This window comes from Phoenix dactylifera, chromosome 1 (genome assembly GCF_009389715.1).
Source record: "Phoenix dactylifera cultivar Barhee BC4 chromosome 1, palm_55x_up_171113_PBpolish2nd_filt_p, whole genome shotgun sequence".
NCBI lineage: Eukaryota > Viridiplantae > Streptophyta > Magnoliopsida > Arecales > Arecaceae > Phoenix > Phoenix dactylifera.
The window spans coordinates 18,770,333-18,788,381 of NC_052392.1; the positions used below are offsets into that span (position 1 = coordinate 18,770,333).

An 18,049-nucleotide genomic window follows, 5' to 3' on the forward strand; every position below is an offset into this window, starting at 1 on the left:
TATGCCGGCGGCTGACAGTTTTATTATCATTCATTCTGTTCTAACATAGCAAGACCATTCAGGATTTCACCTCATTCATCCGCTTCCTCGTCTAGCCTGGCAAGAGGCTTTCAATAAATTCATCCCAAAAGTGTGCAACAATTACTTGAGTTTTTATTGTTTTGAGGATCGTTTTTGTTGTGTGACAAAAGATATCTGTTCTACCGACCCATGAACAAAATCTGTTGACGTTGGATGTCATGTTACCATCACACTCTGTTTTCTACTAACATTGGTCGCAAGATTAGCCGACTGACGCATGTTTCCTAGTCCGTGGTGCAAGTTTTAGTAGAGCAGAGTGAGTGGTGATTGGGACATCTTCTATTGATGGTTTTTCATTTCTATGACAAAACCATGATGATACTTGATGATGCTGTCCTACAACACAAAATGAGCATATATGATCTAATCTTGATGGAATCCACCCAATAGGAACAAAACTTACTACTTGGCATTGAAGGGCAGGCTCATATGCGACATCCATGAACTACATGCATCTCTAACTTTTTGTACCAAACTCTTTTGGACTCGGACTTTCACTTTCTTCCCATAAGCCCTCGTGATCCGGCACTGGTAACTCCATGAATGATTCAATGCCCCTTTTCTCTTCTCATCCAGCAAATCCAATGGTGCTAGTCTTACCCAAAAAAATGATCATATATGATCTAATCTTGATGGAATCCACCCAATAGGAACAAAACTTACTACCTGCCATTGAAGCCTTGTGCAGGCTCGTTTGCGACATCCATGAACTACATGCACCCTCGTTGCATGTGAAAGTATCGAACAAGTGCATAGATGTACATCTGGAGACACCCAGCGACATAATGTCACGAAGAGAGCTACCGTACGAGCCATTCATATCAGATTTACGCATTTCTTTTGAACCATCTTTACAAAAACAAGCTAAATTCATTAGCGCAACTAGATAATTATGAATCATCATACTCAAATTTAGTTTCTCTTCTAGATCAGGCACTACATTCAAAATTCAGCCAAGTACTAGAGATGGTAGTGTAACACGGATCAAAAAAAAGGAAAAAAAATTGCACGTCAGCGTATAACTTATTTGTATCACAAAACCATTATTCCAATAATACGGACACATGAATCAACAACCTGTTCATGCGTATGGTAGGGCCTCCTTTCCCGCATACATTTTGTATACGGGACAATCCGTACGGGAGCATTGGAAAACACTGGGCGCCGGATACCATTACCAGCTCGCGACCCACTGGAAAGACTGGAATCTCTCGTGCCCCCTTAGAAGAGCCGCGCATTATTCCAACCACCGGGTGACCCAAACCCAGGCGTCTTACACGCTTCCTTCTCGGAACCAACCACAAACTCGAACCCTCGAGATCGCCCATTCCCTATAAATAATTAAATACCTCCCTTTCCTGTTTTTGGCCTGTCGTTTCTTCTCCATATCCCCCTCTGTTCTCTCTCGCTCTCTCTTGCCCGTTGCAATGGCGCGCATCCTTTCTCAAACCCTTGCCCGGCAGTCCCAAACCCTAGTCCACGATCCAACCAGAGCGCGCCTCCTCCCGCCGCCGCCCAACCGCCTCGAGGGCCACCGCGGCCGGGCAAGCCGGCCGGAGAAGGCCCTGCTCGTGGAGGTGGACCTGGAGACGGAGGCGGCCGGGCCGGATGTGGAGGTCCTTGGGATGCGCCGCCTCGAGGACGCCATCCACGGGATTATTGTCCGCCGATCCGCCCCCGACTGGCTCCCCTTCATCCCGGGCGCCTCCTACTGGGTCCCGCCGCGGAAGCGGCCCTACGGCGTGGTGGAGCTCATCGGCAGGCTCGCGAATCCGATGACGGAAGAGGAGGTCCTCTCGCTCACTAGCGTCCGCGGCTGGCCCTCGTCCGCCTTTTTCGTGGAAGGTAGCGTTGCGAGATGTCAGATCCCTTTCTTAGATGGTTTCGTAGATTGGCTGATTTCTTCATTGATGATTTAATCATAAAAAAATATTTTTTAGCTAATTATCTGTTAATCTATTCAGTATAAGAATTTATTTCATTATTCCTGGTGAAATTGACAACCTTTTTCTTGAATGGCGTGGGACGTTATTCTGCGATTCTATTTTGGAGTTTCTGCTGGTTCATTTGGACTACTGATGGACGATAATAATGGCTTTTGGTTTGTGTTTGGTGACCATATTGATCTATAGATTTGAGGAAAAGCGTGGTGTTTCAGGCAGGTCTCTGGGAAATCCTATTATTTGATGCTACAATTCTGTTTACAAGATGGGTTTTTAGCGTGCCGTTTTGGTGATTATAAAGGTCTAGATTTTTTTCATCTCCAAAAAATTGTGTAATGGAATATTAGTTGAATGAAATATATCCGGACTTCCTACGAAAAAGAAAGAATAGATTCTTAAAGTCGGAGGTTCCTCTTTTTCTGGGCAGAAATCTACTTATTTGGATCTTTGTGTTAGATTTGCTTTCTATAATATCATTTGGGAGCAGACTAGGTCACCTCATGGTGCAATGTTGTGCTGATGCATGCATGTTGAGTATTACCCTGTTTATATTGGATGTGTGTCATGATAGACATGGCTCTTTGAACAACACTATTCAGTGGCTGTTATCAATAAATATATATAGAATATGGCCTACTATTTAACTATAAGGCAGCTGTTTTTCGTTTTTGGTATATATAACTGCTTTGGGCAATATGTGTTAGGGGTTGTTATTGCTGTTTCTTGAATCATATAGCTTGGGATTTGTCTATAAATTTCCTATGTTCCCCAAAATTCCTGGTAAACTGTAGAAGGGATTGGTTCATACCTCTTAGCATTAGTCTCTTGTGGCAATACTGCAAGGTGATCGGTATTTCACCAGCTCAGTGAGTATTACGAATAACTCATCTGAGGATATATCTGTTTCAATCTCATATTTGAAACTTGCACAGGTGATGAATCTCAAAACGTCTTTCACAAATGTTGCCATGGAGCTTATCTATCAAGACCACTTGGATTGCTCAAGTGGAAATAGGACCGTTTGAAGCTATGAAGTTCGACTATGCTGTCTTATTCTAAAAAGCTGTATAACTAAAAAAAATTCTTTTTTTTTTTTTGTCTCTCATCCCTAAATTATTGAGGATACATTTTTGCTAAATGCCTCCCAAGTCCCAACGTCTGAATACTGATATGAAGAGTAGATACTATTTTTATTGGTTCTCTATCTTTAACCTATGACAAGTTGCAATAAATTCTTTTCCTCAATTTGCTCTCCTACTTTTCTAGATGTGACATGCACCACAAAATTATCCCGGTAAATTAAAATTTGGAATTTATGGGCTCGCGATACATTGACTATCCTTGTTATGTTATCCACAAGTTATCTGGGTAACTAGCCTGATGTAGTTTGAGGACCTATACAAGCATGTGTTTAGTCCAACATTGGTTATTTGCTCGGTAGATATTGGATACTTATACAGGATAAAGAAACTCAAATAATACCTTTCGGCTAGTCTTTTTGAGTAAGGTCTTGGGTTATAACAAATGGTATTAGAGCGGACCCAGCCTATGGCCTATGTGGACTAGAGGACACTGCAACATGGATATATTTGAGCTGACCATGAGCTAATCGTGGTGTTTGTGATTGGATTTGGATTTTTAGCCTGGCGAGGACGTTAGGGCTTAAACGAGCGTAGTATGTGATGATCCGTGTTGGCGTGTGTTTAGTCTCACATCAGTTATTTGCTAGGTAGATCTTGAGTACTTATATAAGATCAATGAACCCAAATAATATCTTTCGACTAGCCTTTTTGGGTGAAGTCTTGAGTTGTGATTAATGGTATCAACTTGTGAGTTATGGGTCCACCATGCTTCCGCTGCCCCACTCTGATAATATATAAGTACCCAAGATCCTGAGACTTATGGATTAATCATAACCCAGAACCTTACCCAAAAAGGCTAATCAAAAAGTATTATTTGGGTTCTTTGATTCTATATAATTACTCAAGATCTATCCAGCGAATAACTGATGTGGAACTAAATACACGCCTGCATAGGTCATCACATGAGGCTGGTTAAAAACAGCAGGGGTGCTTTTGTTGGCAAGTTGGCATATCTAATTCTTTGTGATGTTTCTTTTATCATTCTTGTAACTCAATAGTTATTATGATTTTATTCTTCATGAAGTTAAAGTTGATTGTTATGGAGTCCATCATCAGTATAAATCTAAAGATTTTGGGATTTAATTGAAATGTTTCAATAATATGTCTTTCTTTTTTTTGGGTGGAAAAAAGTTCCAATAATATGTCAAGAAAAAAAGAAAATTAGAATTGCATGATTGTTTGGTTGTAGTTCGAAGTGAAACAGGTAACTAAAACTTGGGGACATGTTCCAGGTAAAGGAAGTGTTTGATGCAACACAGGCCATGCATAAAACATGCTCGAGGGAAGTAATACAGCCTATAATGTGAAGCACCATTTTTTCCCTAGGGGTTGGGGAAGGGAGAGGAGTGTTATTCATTCATTCTTTTTTTTTTTGTGTGTGTGTGTGTGTGTGTTTGGGTGGGGGGGTTATTTATTTATAATATTTGGGGAGTGCGGAAGGTGGATGCTGGGATGAGGTGAGAGTTTCTCAAAATCAAGATGAATCATGATTGAAATATACAAATTCTTGGTTCGAAATTGAGAAAGAGGATTTAATAATTTAAATTGTCAGAAAGATGATTCATTTGTTGTTTCATAGCCGTGCACAAAGCATGTTTCTTTCTTGTTTCTTTTGTGCTTAGAAAAAAAACTCTACTGTTACAAGGAATCACCTTTGATTCATGTGTTCCATTTGTAAACATTAAAGAACAAACGAAGAGGTGAGATGTTTATCCCATCCTTCTACTAGTAGTTACTTTTTTGTTGTAGGTACTTTGACTCATTACTTCATGAATTACAGGCGTGTCTCCACATCCAGCGAAGAAGGGCCTGGAGAAAGCTTCTGCACAGTCTGATGATGAAGAAAGCTGACTGGTATCGGACTGAGAAGCAGGGTGAGTAATTTTTGTTGGCATCCATTAGGATTAGCCATCATCTTATTTTTAGTTCCATGGATTTGACGGGGAGATAACTTCCCTGCATTGGATTTATGGCAGTACAATGATGATATATTAGCGTTGTGAATATAAATGAGCGAGTTAGGGAGTCATCAATTAGTTGTTTCGTCGTGCATTCCTGTCAATCTTTCTGGTTTGCGGACAATATAAACAGAGACAAACTTGTTCTTCTGTGCAAGTTGAAATTGGGGCATATCAGAATTCAATATCAGGCATTGGCTCTGTTAGTTCTGGTTGGCTAACCAGGAGGTTGAACCATCTCTCTCTAATGTGCAGGCTCTGCGGCAATGTAGATTTTGGATAATGCTAAGCCCTCCAGAAGCTCAGTGCAAGTTGTACATATAGGGAGGAAGGGAGGCTGACGACGGATGGGATGCCCATGAAGATCACCCTCCTTTACCTTGATGCCCGATAAAGATCAATAATGTAATTTAACTGTGTTGGTGTTCTCTGAATTTAATGCATAAAATATCTGATTTTTCTTTATTTGTCTTGCATGATATAGTTGAGATTGGCATGTGAGAAGCAGGCAGGTCTTGGATTCATTATGTGATTTGGAAAGTATGCTTTGCTATTGTATCTAATGTTGGGCGTTAGGAAGCAACCATGATTAGAATAAGGAAGCTTATGGCCCATGTTGTTAATTTTTCTATCAGTAAAAAGATGATCGGTTAGTGATGTAGCTGGCTGTGCTTATGCGAGAGCAGTGTGAGTAATCGATGTAGAAAAAAAAAAACAAAAAACAAAACAAAAAACGGTTCCTTAATTTAATGAAAGTGAAATTTTGTTGCTAGAGGATCTAGGACATGATGCTGTGTCTGTTGGGGGGTTACAACTGCGCAATCCAACAGAAGATCGGTCATAAGTTACAACTGAAGGATGGGGGTGGGTTGATGGAGAGGAGCGAGTTGGTACGGTCAAAATTCCAGATGGCAAGAATGATGCGTGTTATTAGTTGCGATCAAAATTCTACACCATTTGGATGCAGTCGTTGGGACTCTATTCTAGAAGAGATTGTGGGTTGATTGTGACTTTATTTTGCGTTAAGGAGTTGGCTTGTGGTGTCCTGCAAACCGGCGACACCATGCACGAGCTTCGTGCTGACCATGCAAGGATGTGCCATGGAAAATATTTCTTTGGTTTGGCAGCGTGTCATGACCTAGTCTCACTACAGCTCGTTCGATATCCTGGCTGCCTCGCCGAGGTTTCGGTTTGAAGTTAAATGCTACGTTCTTCCTCTTTGGCGACGTGAGAAAAGGATTGTTTGCACCTGTTCTGCCATATGAAACGTTTTACCTATCAGGTGGCATGAGAGAAACCATTGCAAACAACTTATGATAATTAGCATCATACATTTAGAACTTCTCAATACATTTAGAACTGGAAAAAGATCGAACTCGATCGCTTGGATCCTTTCCATTGTTCTCACAAGAAGAGGAGAAGCCACCGGGCGACTAGCATTTTGCTGGATTAGCCTCCAATATGACAGGCATCTGGCACATTCTCTGCAGTTCTCAGGGCTCCTTGAAAAATGTTGTTTCATATTCACATGCAACACTAATCAAAATTATAAAACAAGGCAAAAGAATTACTTTGAACAAACACCTGGAGTAAAGGACAGCAATGCTGGAAGAAATGTGCAAGTTTATTACCATGTGGATCCTTGATCCTTGACATCCCAAGCTTGATACATTTCTGCAAGTTTTGGTCATGAAGGTCGTCATTCTCCATATCAAAAGCAAGAAAACAGGCAATCCTGGGCTTGACAATATAATTTAACTTTCTATAACTTGCTTTATTGCGAAGCGCACGTAGAATTAGCATATTTTTTATATGCATGAGTTTAAGAAGAAATCGTTCTGCAATGCACTCTGTAGTTGATGCTCCTTGTTGCTTTAGATAATTAGTCTGATCTGAAGTTGCTTTTACGTGTTAGTTCTACTTACGGAAAAAATCTAATCAAAGGTTGCTAAACACTAACTACTGGTTTTTACCAAAGAAAGACTTTGATTGCATTAAGTAGCAAATAATTTTTTGATACGGTGGCTTTTAATGAAGGAATTGGTGAATTTTTGTAGCTCTTCCAAAAGCATCAATTGTTAATTATCTGACTCTCTCCTGATGATTTTGTTTTCGTTTCCCATGTGTTGCCCTGATCGAGTGGGAGTCGAGCTATAATTGCTCTCCTAAATCAGAATTTCGTTAGAATATAATATCTACAATTTAGAAGCCAGGAGTCGAGCTACAGTTGCTCTCCTAATTCAGTATTTTAATAGAATATAATGTTTACAATTTTGAGGCTGTAAATTAGATCGTCTTCTATGTGACCAATCATTTTGGAGATATCTTATGAATTGAAAAAAAAAAAAAAAAATGTGAACATAATGTCGGTTTATTAGGAATTTTTTTTCCGATATAAATTTTTATTTGCCCGCAGAAACCAATCGTAACCGTCCAATCACAGCCCCCTCTGGCCCTTTGAGAATCAGAGTCCCAGTTCCCCGTAACCGCCTTTCTTCCCCTCGGGTATAAATAAAAGAAGGGAATACCAACGTGCGCGTTTTTCCATCTCCGTTGGTCTCGCGGCGGCGGCGGCGAGGAGCGATCTTGGATACCGATAGGGGAAGGGTAAGGGAAGAGAAGGGATGGCGGCGTACGACGAGGTGGAGATCGAGGACATGGAGTGGAACGACGAGCTGCAGGTGTTCACGTACCCGTGCCCCTGCGGCGACCTGTTCCAGATCACGAGGGAGGACCTCCGCGCCGGCGAGGAGATCGCCCGCTGCCCCAGCTGCTCCCTCTTCATCACCGTCATCTACAACCCCGAGGATTTCCCCGATCCCGAGAGGAAGCAACCCCCGCCCTCAAGCGTCAGCCCTAAATTGGTCGTCGCTTGAGCTGCATCGGTTCTAGTCGGCTCTCAGGTTAGGGCTTCTTGGACTGATTTTGATGTTTTCCTGGGATGATTAGCGGATTCGGTGCTTTACCTTGTTCTATTCTCTCTTGATAGGAATCAACGGCCTTAATAGGCGTTCTCTATCCTCCAAACACAAAATTACTTTACAATTTGATTTTATCGAAGCGTATAATATTAGATTTGATGGAGAATTTAGTTTGAACTTGAATTTATACCATCTTTGTCTGCATAAATATGGAGATTGTACTAGCGTTTTTTGGCTTCTGGAGAACAATGGTATGGAGGCCTTTAAGGAGGAGTACCTCCTATAAACAACATAACAAGAATCTCTCCTTGTAAATCTTACATGTTTTAAGTAAAAACGAAGTATAATTTGGTCTCCATTTATCTTTGTTTCAGATGACACAGGGTTTTGTAGACAAGGGTTCTTATTTCAGATAAGAAATAAGGTGTACTGTGAAAGTTGCTTTCAGAATAAGTAAAGTTGCTTTCGAGTTTTCACTCAAGATCACTTAAAAACTTTTAAAGGAGCTTGTTTACTATTACTAGGAGTTTGGGTCAAGCAAAAGGGAACAACACAATCAATTGTGAACCAGGAGAACCTTTTTCCATCTATATGGGTCATGGTTCAAGTTATATTTCACCAAGGTCTAAAATATTTTATGGTTGGCACGCACATCTTTCTTGCTGAGGTAGCTTTGTACAAGAGGAGTGCTTTCCATTAGATGTCGGAGCCAGTGAGGAGTCTGCTTTATCAGTTCTGGGGTTTCGGTTTTTGCATATTGTGCAAGCATAGATATACCTGCGGAGTTGAAAAGAGCCTAGATAGTCAGACAAGAGAGCAAAGATTTATCTAGGGAGACATAATTATATCCGCAGGATAAATTATAGGTTAGAAGTTCCGCCCAAATGTCTGTTTCTAATTTACTAATGTGCCTAGTCAGTAAGTTGCTGCCCTCACCTAGGAGAAAAGATATTAGCGAACGCTGTTGTCTATTTTTGTTCCAAGCCACATAGTTAGCTTGCTACTTGATATCCACGCAACTAATTGGAAAAATGTAATGTTGGAAGTGTATGTAATTTTTTTCCGTTATGCTATGACTTATGTTCTGAAGCTTTACCCCATTCCTTGCTTACTCCTAACCTAGCTATTCTCACATTGGATTTACCTCTTTCTCAGAAACAATGCAGGCTTCTTTATTAAACTTTGATAATGAGAAAATATTTTGAATATCTTGATAGAGTGGATGTTGATTTGTAGTTTTAGTGGTCGTTAAAATTATTTGATCTTAGCTTACCTTGTGAACCCTTTTTTTTTATGAATAATATTGAAGCATGAACTGAAATCCTGCTGGCCATGATCTGGTAATTGATAATTATTAAAAAAAATATTAATTAGAACTCATAGGGTAACATGTATTCTCTCGCCTGATCATTGAGACTACATGCTAACATACATTTCTAGAGCACGATAGAGTACTGCAAGGTTTTTGAATGATTAACCCCATCATAATTTTTTAGAAGTTGATGTTATAATTAGATGTGCAGAATAAACTTTTTCCCTATGAAGCTGAAATTTTTTTTCTTTGCATCATATGTGTGGTATAAATCATATATTACTTTTTTAAAAAAAAAATTGACATGCATGGGCTTTTTTTAAAATGAATGTGCTTTTAGATGCACAATCTTTCCATTTGTGAAGAATTTAAAGTTTGAACACATGCAATTTTTGGCATGTAGACTGAATCTTTTGAAGATGAAACAAAATTGAAATCGCTCTTATGAATGTAGTAGGAAATACACAATCCCCATTACGACTAGGTTGGCTCACAGAATTTATAACATAATTTTTTGTAACCAAATGCTCTTTCACCGACTTTGAAGCAGTGGTACTATCTTTGTTATTTTTCTTTCTTAATGCAAATTATTGTCAATGAAAGCTGGGGGAAGAGGAAATATAATGAAAGATAAAAGCCATTTTTGCTTGAAAGGAGGTTATGATGCTCTTCGCACACATGGTAATTGGAATCATTTGATGTAATATTTCTACATCATAAAATCCTTCCACTGACTGTTGCTGATAAACCTATATATTGAAGCTTAAATGCAATTTGCATGTTCTGTTCTGACTTTTTTTTATTTTTGTTGATGTAATATTCTGTTCTCGTCAAGATACCAGTTAAATAAAGTTTAGGATGTAATTGACCAATCTGTACCTTGCAGCAAGGAAAAAATGTGATGGGGCACTGCAGACATAGTGATAATTGGATGGATTTTTGACCATGAGGATGAGATCAAGTTTTTTTTTTTTTTGCTTTTTTGAAATCTTAAAGTGGATCTAAAGCCTTTTATTCTACGACCTATATTTTCATTTCAAACACATTATTGAAGGAGACTCAGTATGTATATCTACCTCTATGAAGTTTTGGAAATGTTTGTAAGAGTGGATAATGCTCTTTTTTGTTGAGTTGATAATATTGTTGTTTTTCACATGTCTTTGCTCGTCTATGCTTTTCTGATCCATATAGGGAATGGATTGTGAGCTATTTTCATGTTCGCAACCAGTCAAATGTGAAATTGTGGTTTGTCTCGTGTTTTGTAAAGTTATATATGTGAACTTTTTGAAGACGTAGTGCACTGATTTGAGCAAAAATATGATTTGATCGAGACGCAAGCATGTAAATTGCTTCCGGGTGCATGTGTTGATCTTTTTTTCCCAGAAAAAAGAGGATCTAAGTTGGACTTGTCTATCAGAAAGAAGTGCAGGTAGACTCACCTTAATGGTATTTGTTTTCCAAACCACGATCATTTAATCTTGTGTTCCTGATATCAGAACCTCTGATTGCAAGGCGGAAGGGTGTGAGAAGTGGGACAAGCCCAAGTTTGCATTCATCATAGACAAATATGCGTGATTATTCAGAAGATGATACTCAGCTGTCAAGATTTTACAGATAAAAACCTTCATATCTTGTTTTATTTGTTTGTCTGAGTCTTAAAGCTTGTGTTTATTACAGGCTCCAGTCTTACACTGTTTGCTTGGACTTCATGGTCTCACGGTTCTTTGTCAATCAGCAACTTTGACAATTTGTCAACTACGATTCGATGTTTGACAGTTGAAGTAAAATCCCAGGTTACCGTGCCTCAAGTAGATATCAGCGCGTGGGCGTGGCGTACAAAATTAATTTTGCAAATAGTCAACCTTTTTTTTTTTTTTTGGCATCTGATTGCTTTTTCTCTGAAGAGCAGATCGTCCCCGACACAGCATGTAACGGTCAACTTTTCTGACTAAAGCAGAACTTTTTTTTTTTTTGTGATTTGTCAGAACTTGGGCATATGATTTTGTAGAACGAAAATAGAATTTATTTTTTAAAAAGTCAAATAAATAACAAATTATTTTTAATTATTTAACTTATTATCACTTCCATGACGTTAATGATGAAAAAAGTGAATAATATAATCTCTATAATGTTAGGCTTTGATCAATCAATCTGCAAGCCACCAATATTTTGGCACAACGAATCAAGCAAAATCGATCCTGGTGGACATGTTTTTAACTGCAGTGCTACAGTATTTTTTTTTAAAATTATTTTGGTCAAAGATACTAAATTGCAGATGGGAGCACCCAATGGGTTCCGTAAAGTTTTAGCTTTTGCTGCTCAACAAATATAATATGATGGTTGTTCATACACTGGCTTATAAAGGATTAATATCCATCAACTAGTATATCTCAAGTTTTTTTTTAATACAGTTTTCAACTAACGTTTCTGTTAGGGGTGTAAAGGAGGCCCACAAACTTGTAGTTCTATACTGCTTAAGTAGTGGAAAGAATTGTGCTTACAAAGGATCTCCATTCTCTTTTCCTCGCGGGGCGCCTTTTGGACAAAGCCATGAGGGGTATCTCCCATCCTGAAAAGACGGAGGGGTCTCCCCAAAGTGGACAATACCTCGTGACAAGATGCAACCCCTTGTTCTGCTCTAACAGATAGGGCGACTCGGGTGCGTGGACCTTCCTCCGCACAATCCTTCCCACTTGGGGGGTAATTTTAGGGGTGTAAAGGGGGGCCACAAACCTTTAGTCCCATACTGCTTGAGTAATGGAAAAGATTGTGCTTATAAGGGTCTCCATCCTCTTTCTCTCGCGACGCACCTTTTGGACAAAGTTGTGAGAGGTATTTTCCGTCCTGGAAAGACGGGGGGTCTTTTCAAAACAGACAATACCTCGTGACGGGATGCAACCCCTTTTCCTACTCTAACAGTTTCTATGGAGTTATTAACTGCTAAACATCAGAGCGAGTCCTTCAAGTGCAACTAATCTCATTTAACTATTGTAGTTGATATGATACTCAATCATTATAAATTGCCCAAGATCCCCTTTATTCTAAAAATTCTCCTACCTTCCATCTTTTGGCTCATCCTGGATAAGATCCCAAGAGTTTCTAAAACTTCAATAGTACCAAATCTTTTCTTTCAAAACCCACTGCTGCTATCTGTGCCCTCTATAACACCACCAACATCAACATACCAAAGTTTCCTCCTTGCCGATAATGAGATATTTGAATCCTAAAACACATTAGGCAAGGACATACAAGTTTGAAGGGCTCAACAGATGAACCGTGGAGGATGTGCTTTATGTAGTTCGCATATGAAAGGATGATTTTTTTCAGAAACCTAGAGGAAAAAAAACAAGGATTTTTCTTATATATATTATACAATAATTCTAATATATATTGCATGAAATCATTATAATGCATGTGCAAATGTATCTGAATATTGAAAAATTAAAATTAATTTAATTTAATCAAAATTCAAAATAGTCTCTTAATTATTTTTTTTTATAGTGTGTTATATTTGCTCTCCTTTGTCTTTTGCTCGAAAGTTCTTAAACGTCTAAATATACTTTTTCTAGAAGTTTTTGAATTCTTTCTTTTAGCTAAATTGAGTTTTTTTTCTCATACTCCTCTCTTTCTTGTTCTCAAAGCCTAGTGACGTGAGAATTCGTTTTTCTATCAAGTCTAGCATGTTTAAATCTTTTAAGAGGAAAACATAATGAGGGTTGTTATACAAACATTTTTATCTTTTATAGAATATCTGATTATGGTTACATTTGAGTTATAGGTGAAAAAATTAAGCCTCTTTTTAATACTAGTGAGGAGTTTAAGAATGTTTACATAAATTTACTATTTGCTAATACAAATTTGTATAATTTTTCGCCGATCATACCCTATGATCGATTTATTATTTATTGTTGCGTATGGATGCATGAAGTGAATTTCTGAGTGCAAAAAAAAAATAGTAATAAGATTATATTTTTAAATATGTTTAATAAACATCGGGATGTATTTATGCATATCCTATGATTCTCTTTGTTCCAAATCCATCTTTGCTCGGTATGGATTCGATTCTGGATTTCTAAAACAGCTAAAATAAATATAGCATAATGGCAATCTTGCAATTTGAGTCATGCCTAAACAAAAGTTTACAGTTGTTAGCCCAAAGGACAAACCACCGCTGGATTTCAAAATCGAGAGTAATGCTGCGGCCCCACCATGTTTGCGCCTCCCTTCCAATCACACGCTGCCATGTCATGATTTTTCCAATGGCGCGCAGCCACGTCAGCCCGTAGACGCAGTGCTTAGATGGCTGCGTTTGGGTTCGGCACCGCTGGAAAAGGAAAACGGAAACCTTATTAATGTTGTTCCTCCTCTCACTGCGGGAGTAACAGACCGCACCGCACCGCGCCGCGCCTCTGCCGGGCGAGAGAAGGGTTCGAGAAAGAAAGGTCTCTCGCTTCTCATGGCCAACGAAGAAGCCGAAGCCCGTCTCTCCGACCCCCTTCCCTCGCATCCCGCCCCGACCGATGACGGTCTCGCGAAATCTCAGGTGCGCGGAATCGTTAGATCCTCCGAATCTCTCTCTCTCTCTCTCTCCCCCCCCCCCCCGCCGATCTCGATACCCAGTTAGATCGATACGGGGTTGGGGTTCGTATCCTTCCATCGAGGGCATCAAATTCCCCCTTTTTAACCTTGCTTTCATTATCTATTGCGTCCGTCTAGGGATCTCAGTTGCTGCGTATGTTTCTAATGATTCATAATCAGGATTTTTGGAATAAATTTCTACAAATTTAGCCCTAGAATTAATTTTATAGTGAACAGGTTGATAATTGAAGCTACTAAAATTTTCCAAATCCATTTACCATGATGGAATGCCCGCGGTGGTGTGATCATCTTTACTAATTTCTCTCTCCTTTTTTTGTTTTTTTATAGTTTTTTTTCTCCCTTTGCATGTCCTTCTCTTATATATATGAGTTGACATGCCACGGATTGGGAATGAAGGTTTTTATGAACGAACGATTTATGACAATTCTGACCGGTGATGAGCAATCTGAGGCAGGTGGCGTTGTGGATGATCAAGAATATGAGGTCACAATGATGGGTTTCGTTGAAGTAGAATAGGCAGACTAGAAATTAAATTTGCGTGGTAGAATTGGAGCTTATGGAAGAACTCTCTCATTTTGATATGTTCTCAAAAGGCCTTTGCAATGTCTTTTTTTTTTTTTCTCTCCTTTCGCTATAAACATTGGTGTGATATTTGAGCTAATTAGAGGTCTTTTCCAATAGTTTACAAACTATTCCGTCTCCCAGCTAACCCATACGGACATTCTTCGTTCTTTTAGCTTTCTAATCAAGTGTTCTCAGGCTCTATCTACTTTCCTTGTCTTCTGGTTCTTATCGCATCTAGTGATTGTTGGCATGTTGCTTCAGATACCAAATGCATCCAGTTACCAACGCTCTCCAGATGCTGCTCTCCAGATGTTTCCCATGATGTATCCTGCCCTCATGCCAGGAATGTTTCCTCTCCAGAATACAGAAAACAACGATCATGGTCCAGGGATCTATGCTGTTCCAGTTCGTCCATTCATGGGGCCGATGGTTGGGTTTCCTCCCAACACTCTTATTCCGCTGAAATATAATATACCCACGTAAGCTTTTCCTTCTAATCTGTTGAACCCTGATTTTTTTTTTATCTAATTTGTTTTCATCAGAATGGAAGCGGTTTGAAATTATGCCCATTTCTTTCTTCATGCTTTTATTCATTTCCTTTACATGTAAAAGTAAAATTAAGTTAGATAAAATAAATATTTAGTGCACATTAATGAAAAATCACCTAAGATATGTAGATTGTTCATTAAGTAGACTTACAACATGCTACAAATCTCCTCAGTGGTTCTATATTATAGTAGATGCCATAGTTAATGATCGTTCGCCTTGAAACTTCATGACATCTTGGCTTTTACAATCAATGGCTTGTTTGGGCAAGACAAGCTATGCTAGCATGCCTTGATTCCCTTGAAGTTCACAGAAGATCCCCTTACCATGCCCCGAGGTTATTGCCTGCTAACACAATATTTTGTTCAAATGAGATAATTTGCTTTAGATTGTAAACTAGACTAGCGAAACTAAGAGAGACTGTAAGTGGTATTGTAAGTTTATACCCTTCTGAACTTGTTCATGAATGGAACAAAGTTAGAACTCTGGATCTACTTTCCCTCGTGCACTGGAAAAGGGATGTTTTTACTAGTTCTAAACACGCAATCGAGATTCTATTGTGAAGAAAATCCCATTCGGAAAACTAAACAATCAATCTTTTTGTTGAAAATTGAAGGGATAATTAATGTTAGGTCAACTGGTGGTTAGAAAGCACTTCGGGGTTTTTCCTAGGCTTGCTAAAGGATCTAGGTCTGATTGTTGATCGGCTTAATGATCCAATCAGCTGAAAGAAAGCAGTTTATTGCAGCCAGATATGCGAGAAGTATATGTTAGATTCTTTTTTTTCCTGTTAGAATGGCAGTATATGCTTGTACGTGGGACTGGTTTTAACAAGTTATTGCAATTATTGGTTCCTTTTCCAGGTCATATGTCTGGATGTTTGGTCTTCCTGGGCTATGATGTAATGTCTATATTTTGTCATACTGTTATTTGTAATGTAGTTTTCAGCCTCTTTCTACCAAAAAAAAAAGTTACTGCAATGCTTGGACCAGGGTATAGCAAGTTGTAGCAAGATGATTGTTCCATTTATGTCAGCTAACAAGGTAAGAAGAAACAAAGAAGAAAAGGGAAAAGGAAAGAAAGGATAAAGTGGGCGGGTTTGTATGGGTGGGTTGAGAGAGAGAGAGCAAATGGACCTTGATTGCTTTTGCATGCCAGTTTTCCAAGGATGGGGTTGTCAGACAAGTTGTAGACAAATCATTATTGATGTTGATGTGAATATGTTTCAATTTTATTTTATGGGTTCTAGCTATCATATTGATTTGGACTTCATGCTCTTTAGGGCTTGCAGTCATTCATCCTTTAATGTAACAATGCCTTTCGTTTAGCGTTAAATGTCTCTCTTTTTTTTTTTCTACAGTTTATGCATGTTCTCTTCTCCAATTAAAAATAAATAAAGGATACTGTTATACTATCCTTTGTATAGTTTTCCTTTTCTTTTCCTCCCTATCTTCATAGTAAGAAGTACATAAATATGTGATGCAAAGAATATCATGAGCTAGTAAAGTTCTTTTTCTTTTTTCATCAATTGTGCTCATGCATACTTTCAGGAGGGAAAATTCTGGAGCGGCTGGTGAACAGCAAGGACAAGCTAGGCAGCAACAGGGGCCTCAGAGACAAGTAGTTGTGAGGAGATTTCACTTTGCATTTCAGCTTGACTTGGTTCTCATCATTAAGTTAGCTGCAGTAGTTTTTCTGCTCAACCCGGATGGATCAAGACAGAGGCTCTTTCTTCTCATGTTCTTTGCTTCACTTGTGTACCTGTGAGCACTACCCAGATATGTTGCCCTGTGCATTTCCATTGATAGTACTGATACTAACAAATTTCTGAAAAAGTATTTATTTTAGTGCCAGTTAATCAGTGATGATCTAGACTTTTTTTCTGCTCTTTGACCTTGTTCTCATTTTTTACTGTATAAGAATTTTGGCTGGCCGCTTCCTTTTGACTTGTGCTGGCCTTGTTTATTCACTACTTCATTCTACAGGTATCAGACTGGAGCCCTTAACCCTGTTATAAGATGGATTAGACGAGCAGGAGCTCCTCCCCAACCCCGGCCCCCTGTCCAGCCAGATAATGGCCCTCCAGTTGCCCGGGGTGATGCGAATAATCCTCAGCCTGGTAATTTCTCTATCCACAATTGCTATATAATGCCAATACAAATTTAGATGCACATCTGCAAGTTTGTTAGTTTAACACAGAAATGGTGCCGCATTATGACAGTTAACGGACCTAAACGTGCATTGTCAAAACTAATTTCACAAAAAAGAAAAATCAAGTACTGATTACAACATTTGCAGGAGAAAATCCTGCAGTTGAGAATGAGAACCAAAACCAGAATTTGGATCAGCCTATGGAAAACCAGGACCCACCAGCAGCAAATGAGAACCAGAGAGAACCAGAGGGGGGGAATGGTTTCAATTGGTGGGGAATTGTGAAAGAGATCCAGCTGTTTGTTGTTGGTTTCGTCGCTTCTCTTCTTCCAGGTTATCATAACAATGATTAGGTTCCATATTGTGATCCCAAAGCAAGCAATCTATTGGATGTAGCTTTTTCGCAACTGAGACATAAGCAGAACAATAAGAAGTTCTTGTTTTACAGGAAGTAATGTCTTTTTTGATCAATATGTTTGTATATACTCATATTTGTTAGCAACGGCATATCCATTTGCATGGTTTTTAACTCGAGTGATGTCGCTTCTGTGTTGGTCAGCAAGATCGTTGTTCCTCTTGTTCACCTTGTGTTACGAAATATGATTTTGGTTGATGATCAAGTCCTCCAGTCATTTTGTATTTAACGTATTCAGCATGTTTGAGGAGTGATGCCTGTAATTATATTGCTTTAATTTTTGGGTGAAAATGATCTTAATGATGTCATCATGCCGACAAGTTTGCTTCTGTTATCTAAGTTAGCAAGGAAAAAAAACTTTGCTCTTTTTTTTTATTTTGAGAAGTAACTACTACATGTGGACTCGACAATGGGTAT

The 18,049-nt window shown here is 39.0% G+C and overlaps 3 protein-coding genes across 3 annotated transcripts; all 3 read left to right on the forward strand.

Moving 5' to 3' along the window:
• Positions 1-1,425: 1,425 nt before the first annotated feature.
• Positions 1,426-5,589, forward strand: LOC120111554. Its single transcript, XM_039128834.1, has 3 exons — positions 1,426-1,926; positions 4,947-5,040; positions 5,380-5,589. Exons 1-2 carry the CDS (start codon positions 1,509-1,511, stop codon positions 5,015-5,017), a joined length of 489 nt encoding a protein of 162 aa, XP_038984762.1. The 5' UTR covers positions 1,426-1,508; the 3' UTR covers positions 5,018-5,040; positions 5,380-5,589.
• Positions 5,590-7,624: 2,035 nt separating this feature from the next.
• Positions 7,625-8,028, forward strand: LOC120111555 (diphthamide biosynthesis protein 3-like). The gene has a single exon (XM_039128836.1). It carries the CDS (start codon positions 7,749-7,751, stop codon positions 7,998-8,000), a length of 252 nt encoding a protein of 83 aa, XP_038984764.1. The 5' UTR covers positions 7,625-7,748; the 3' UTR covers positions 8,001-8,028.
• A 5,697-nt stretch (positions 8,029-13,725) lies between these two features.
• LOC120111557 lies at positions 13,726-17,837 on the forward strand. The gene is made up of 5 exons (XM_039128837.1): positions 13,726-13,900; positions 14,782-14,999; positions 16,617-16,829; positions 17,052-17,185; positions 17,365-17,837. Exons 1-5 carry the CDS (start codon positions 13,814-13,816, stop codon positions 17,568-17,570), a joined length of 858 nt encoding a protein of 285 aa, XP_038984765.1. The 5' UTR covers positions 13,726-13,813; the 3' UTR covers positions 17,571-17,837.
• Positions 17,838-18,049: the final 212 nt, after the last annotated feature.

Coding starts and splice junctions, on each gene's coding strand:
- LOC120111557 (XM_039128837.1), top strand. CDS start 13,814: ATGGCCAACGAAGAAGCCGAAGCCCGTCTCTCCGACCCCCTTCCCTCG. Junction 13,901..14,781: donor ACGGTCTCGCGAAATCTCAG/GTGCGCGGAATC, acceptor ATGTTGCTTCAG/ATACCAAATGCATCCAGTTA. Junction 17,186..17,364: donor TGCGAATAATCCTCAGCCTG/GTAATTTCTCTA, acceptor CAACATTTGCAG/GAGAAAATCCTGCAGTTGAG.
- LOC120111555 (XM_039128836.1), top strand. CDS start 7,749: ATGGCGGCGTACGACGAGGTGGAGATCGAGGACATGGAGTGGAACGAC.
- LOC120111554 (XM_039128834.1), top strand. CDS start 1,509: ATGGCGCGCATCCTTTCTCAAACCCTTGCCCGGCAGTCCCAAACCCTA. Junction 1,927..4,946: donor GTCCGCCTTTTTCGTGGAAG/GTAGCGTTGCGA, acceptor CATGAATTACAG/GCGTGTCTCCACATCCAGCG.